Here is a 6,000-nt window from a genome sequence, read left to right on the forward strand (position 1 = left end):
CAAGACTTTAACGGTGCACGCCCCAGTTCTTCCGCGACCAGGGTCCGATGTAGTGCTTGGCAAAAATGTGACGAAAGGCTTCCGGGGGTCTATGTTTGAGTTTACAAAATTTCTCATTATTTACTGCTTCAGATATCATACCATCCAATTTACACGATTGGACGCTGAAGACTTTTTTGTTGTCTTGGTACAGATACATTCCCACCGACCATTAGCTGTCCAGGGAACATTGCAAAAACAGCTGAGCGTGGAAAAACAAGCGTCTGGATAGACAAGTCTACTTGGGGTCATCCAATCAAGGCCGAAGACAAGAATGCAGAAGAGAAAATTGTTCATCCGGAGGCATTGCTTGTATGGCTGCCGCCAAGCTCCCGGTTCGAGAGAGGCGAAACTGCACTAACGTACAGCTATACTGATGGTGGAGGGAACACTGCGCGTTGTGAATTTACTGTGACGGTCACTGGTAAGAGAAATTAGCTGTGTATTGATAGTATTATTTGTGGTTTAAAACTACTATCTACCGAGGTCAACTCATTTGAATGGTTCAAGTTTTTTTTTTTACTGCTGGTGTTTTCTTTAAGGCCACTTAATATCAAAGCGCTACGTGCGCTAAATCTTGTAAGTTCTTGTCGTTGATAGGTAGAATGAGAAACGAAGCATTGTTGAGAGTTTTCGTAAACTGCAATGGTACTCTATGGACCGAAAGGTTTAGTGAAAAAATTGCTGTTTCTTTAAAATGCAGTGCCAGAATGCCCAGAAATTCCCTATGACCAGTATGGGACATTCGACTGCTCTGGGGCTGAAGAGTCCTACATCCACGGATCAACTTGTACATTGTACTGCGTAACGGGGTACCAAGCGTCTAACCCTGCAACAGTCACCTGCGAGGGTAATGGAGCTTGGAGTGGGACAATTCCAGAATGTTCTAGTAAGAAATGCCTGTTTTTTATGCTGTGGTCAACAGTTTATTGTATTCATCAAATGAATGCTTACAGGTTCTGTCTATAATCTTGCAAATCTCAAATACCCACTGTGACAGCATCTTACTAAAATCATATTTTGTTTAAACCCAAGCATATCATCATGTCTTTAAAGTGCCTTGAAAATGTGTCTGAACTTTTCTGTGTGTAACTAACTTAGATATAACAGACCTGCATTCTGTGACTTGAAAAAAAGGCTCGGTGAATAAAACAAAATAGCATACACTGTACGTTTGTAACTTATCAAGATAAACATGCATTGAATAGGCATAACCATGGAAAGTTATCAATATAGAAAATTTTTTATGTTTGTTATCGTTTAGTCGAACTTCTATGTTAGACAAGATTTGTGATACTTTTATATGTATATATGTTTTGACTTGTTGTGACCTGTACTTAGCTCGGTTGGGCAAAACTGTACAATAAAGGTCTTCATTCATTGTCATTTAGTTAAATCCTGCTCAACCGCACCGAGCGAACCGGAACACGGCAGTCATGCCTGCTCAAGAGGACAAGAGTACAACAGCGTGTGCACGTTCAGCTGTGAGGAAGGGTACACCATCCAAGGGTACAATTCACAACTCTGTACCACAGATGGGGGCAGCATGATCTGGGTGCCAAATGAGGCACCGACCTGTCAAGGTAGGTGGACGAAACTGCAATAATAGACATATCTTCCTTGGTTTCTTTTCTCAAATACTGATTAAATACCCATAATATTCTATAAAATGAGCATATCCTCTTTACAGTAGGTAATGTGATATGTATTCATTCCCAAAGACAGAATTCGAATATATTCTATTCTACATATCCCCCACATGTTCCATGTTTAATGTTAAAGACCACCAACTTTGTTCAAGCGTTTCAAACTCTGTCATGATGCGGGTAGCTACCAAAGTACAAATACAATAATAATTTTTATCGCAAATTCATGCCCGAGGGTTAATTGCATACAAAGTAAAGCAGTTGTGGTATACATAATCATACTTAACAAAGAAAGTGATACTCATGGATAAATCAAAAGGGAATGAGGACTAATCTAAATCCATTTCTGCTGAAGCTATTTGATAGGTTTGACTTTTATAATAGCGTAACTAATTATAGTATATGTCAGGGGATAAATTCAGCAGCAGCAAGCAATTTGCACTTTTCGGTATTTTTTTCCTCTGTGGACTTTTCATAGAAAGCAGTAATTACAATACCGAGTTTGCTTTGCTTCTACACATTGCTTGAATATGATACAGACAAGCCTGTCAAGTTTAATATATAGTATTTGAACCAAACAAATTTTCATTGCTAGTATTGGTTTTGATGACAACAAAAGGTTCCGTTATGTACTGGAATTCTCTAGGCGATATTACACTGCTACTTTCATTTGCATCAATAGATACACAAGCTCCGCAACTTACCTGCCCTACTGGCATCGAGACGATCCGTGCAGCTGAGGGAGAGATGACAGCGATGGTTACTTGGGAAGAGCCAACGGCAACTGACAACTCAGGGGAAGAAATAATAACACCCGTACAGACAACAGAAATAGAGAAGGACAAGCATCACCCAGCAGGCTACTATGACATCCGGTATAAGGCTACTGACAGTTCAGGACAATCTGCGGAATGCATCTTTGGCAAAAGAGTTGAAGGTGAGTTAGATCTACAAAGTCTATCATTCAGAAATTGAAAAAAAAGACTAGTACTATTCGAATAACGTCAAACTACCACGAATACAAATATTATGAAAGGTGCATCTGATTCAAAACGACATTCACATCCCAAGCTTTCCTATGACATTTTTATACATGTGAAGAGCCAGGATTAAAAATAGTTCAGAATGATTCCTCCCTTTTGCCTCCCTTAGTCGTCTCCTGCAGTCTCAACCAACTGTACCTACCCCGGGGCACATTTGACTGCGACGACAATCAGTTCATTTGGGGCTCGACGTGCTCATTTCAGTGTTCCTTGGGGCACAAACTGACTGGGCAGGAGGACACAGCATGCCTGGAGACTGGACTGTGGCAAGGAGATGTCCCTTCATGCAACGGTAAATTGATACGTTCGCCAAGGTTATATTTTGGGCGTGCTTGTGTGTGTGTGTGTGTGTGTGTGTGTGTGTATGTGTGTGTGTGTGTATGTGTGCATGTGTGTGTGTGTGTGTGTGTGTGTGTGTGCGTGTATATGTGTGTGTATGTGTGTGTATGTGTGTGAGTGTGTGTGTGTGTGTGAATGGGTTCTGATGATGGTTACGTAGGGGCCGTGGGATATGAAAGTCAAATTCGATAATTGGCAGCTTTCTAAGGTACTGCAGCGGGAATTCCATTCTCCCTTAACTTTAAAGTGTGTTGATATTAACATTGCCTTTCTTTGTTTCCCCACAGCTTTGACGTGTCCTGCCTATCCTGTCCCAGAGAATGGGGAGGGAATTACTGGCTGTACCGATGCAGCATTTGGGCAATTTTGTAAGATCAGCTGTGATCCTGGCTATGATCTGCAAGGCGCTTCTACAGCGAGGTGCATCGCATCTGAAGTCGGAGTAGATGAAGGAGAGTGGGACCAAGAAAATGCATCTTGTATTGGTGAGCGCTGTGTTTCGTTTTGTTCCATTTCCATGCTATGCTATGCAATCTATGCGTCTTGAAACGTCTTCGGGCTCTTTGCGATTCACCCCCATGACCCTGGTAAAATTCATTTTCCCGTCTCTTATCTTGAGGTACACTTTCTATAAATCACGTTGTTTTGAAACAATTTATGATACGGTAAACGATTTACAAGATTCATATTTGACCAATGCCACTTTTCATGAGATTTTATATTTTTGTCAACAGTGAGGACTTGCCCAGCGATGTACTCCCCAAATCACGGCAGCATCAACGACGAATGTGATGGCCAGAAAGTCCCCTTTGGAACTGAATGCCACTTTTCCTGTGACGAAGGCTATTGGCTCACTGGACAAGAGACAAATATTTGCTCAGTAGAGGGAAGATGGGAACATCCAACGCCATTCTGCAAAGGTTAGTCGCACTTGTATAACGTTTGTCTACCTAAGATTTCTTTTTCGTTGATACATAGGATAAATTAGAAATGTGTATTGGTTTTACACGACCGGATGATGAAGATGGCGGTCTCGCTGTTGACCTCTAATGTGTCTATATGCTGCTTATCCAATCGTTTTGATGTTCTGTAAGCCATGCACATGGACCTATACGTGTATGTTTGTTGTGGTCAGCCAATACGCGAATATCCTTGTCTTGTGGTCCAGAGAATGACCTAGCTAACTACTTTGTATATAAAGATGTGCCGATGATATTCTTTGCAGCGAAAACGTGCCATTCAAGTGAGCTTCCGATTCCAACAAATGGTGTCAAGAGTAGCTGCCCAAATGAAGAGGAATACTACGGAACAACATGTGTCCTATCCTGTCTGACTGGGTATCTACCAAGAGAACATGCTCAGGTGACATGTGAGAACAGCGAGGATCCGACCCGGGGAGTGTGGGACGACGACAAATTTTCCTCCTGTGAAAGTGAGTTAAATCGATGCATCTTTACAATGGTTATTGCAAATAACACTGTCAAAAAGTTTAGTTTACTTGCTTCTTTTGTTTGTTTTCGTATCCTCTTCTTTGAATTTGGTCAACGATCTCTTAAATGAATATCTGTTGGGTCATTGATACATATATGAATGTTAATTGATGACATATAAGATATAGCTGAATAAGAGTTGAAATAACATGGCCTGATAACTTTTTTTTTACAGTCGTAACTTGCCAAGCTCCAGAGAAGCCAGGAAATGGCTCCATCGAAAGATGTCAGTATGATGGCGAGAACACCGATCTGACGACTGATCAGAAGTACAGCACCGTCTGCAGCATGGCCTGTGACGACGGTTTTACAGTCACCGGGGGGACACTCAGTCGCACCTGCACCGAGATGGCGACCTGGGATGGGAGTGAGCTACAATGTGAAGGTAAAGCCAAACACGCAACTTTCATAGTTACTTATGTTATGCACACCAATGCACTCCTCGTGCACGAATTCATGCGGGTACATAATTTGAAAAGGATACTGAACAAAGATCTATCAGGCAGGCACTGATATCAGAGCACGGTATGAATAAATATATTGCTCGGTACAAAACATGGTCGAAGATTGTCCCGTTGTCTTGGTCATCAACAATCAAAGGCTATTGTTTCCATTAATACAATATGTAGTCTTTACATGCATACAGACCGTCCGAGGTATGAAAATGGGTAAAGAGAAGATAGACATTGTGTTATAAACGCATACACGAACCAACCATCTAAGATGTATCCGATTCGGTAAACAAACGATATATAGAAGGTTATCATTGCTGTTGCTCTTTCAGACATCACCAGTCCCCAGCTCTACTGCCCAGATGATCAACTGTACTTCACAGAACAGAGAAGGACATCGCACGATCCAGATTGGTCATGGGAGCCAGTTGAGGTAAGGGCAAAAGCTTTCAAGAATTACACGCAGAAAACATAAACATAGATACGATACGAACTTGGAAACATGACAGGAAGGGAAAACTTGTAGAATTTCAGTTGCCTAGTTCACACCTTTGACTGCACATTCCGTTATTGAATATTAATGACATGTCAATTCTATAAACTTCCGCAGGCTACCGACCGTGGACTGGCAATTTATGCAGCTTTATCAAAGATCAATGCACAAGTGGTGACTGACAGACCACAAACGTTGTCAGAGGGCGTCCACGTCCTAGAGTATGAAGCTGTAGACGGAGCCGGCCTAGTGTCCACATGTACATTCAAAGTCACTGTCCAAGGTATCTTACTGTAAAGTTATTAGATAATTGTTCACATCGTACATGGACGTTCACTCATTTCTATCTATTGTGAATTTTGGACATGACATACTCTTATTTGCCGTACAAGTAGAGCAACAAGTTACCTTTATGATAAAACTCTTTTACAATGGAAACTAAAATTGAAGTTGATTTTGGCCCTGAAGTATTCTAAAATACTGTATGTTTAGTTATTG

General features: G+C 41.3%; 1 protein-coding gene across 1 annotated transcript in view; it reads left to right on the forward strand.

Annotated features, from left to right (window-relative positions):
• The first annotated feature begins 1,585 nt into the window (after positions 1-1,585).
• Positions 1,586-6,000, forward strand: part of LOC118428592 (sushi, von Willebrand factor type A, EGF and pentraxin domain-containing protein 1-like) — an 18,743-nt gene continuing 14,328 nt past the window's right edge. Inside the window, exons 1-8 of the mRNA XM_035838692.1 lie at positions 1,586-1,622; positions 2,368-2,622; positions 3,355-3,552; positions 3,802-3,987; positions 4,293-4,499; positions 4,733-4,942; positions 5,342-5,442; positions 5,620-5,785. Coding sequence (XP_035694585.1) covers positions 1,586-1,622; positions 2,368-2,622; positions 3,355-3,552; positions 3,802-3,987; positions 4,293-4,499; positions 4,733-4,942; positions 5,342-5,442; positions 5,620-5,785 — 1,360 coding nt within the window. The remainder of the gene's footprint in view (positions 1,623-2,367; positions 2,623-3,354; positions 3,553-3,801; positions 3,988-4,292; positions 4,500-4,732; positions 4,943-5,341; positions 5,443-5,619; positions 5,786-6,000) is intronic.

Source organism: Branchiostoma floridae, chromosome 13, assembly GCF_000003815.2.
Source record: "Branchiostoma floridae strain S238N-H82 chromosome 13, Bfl_VNyyK, whole genome shotgun sequence".
Taxonomy (NCBI): Eukaryota; Metazoa; Chordata; class Leptocardii; order Amphioxiformes; family Branchiostomatidae; genus Branchiostoma; species Branchiostoma floridae.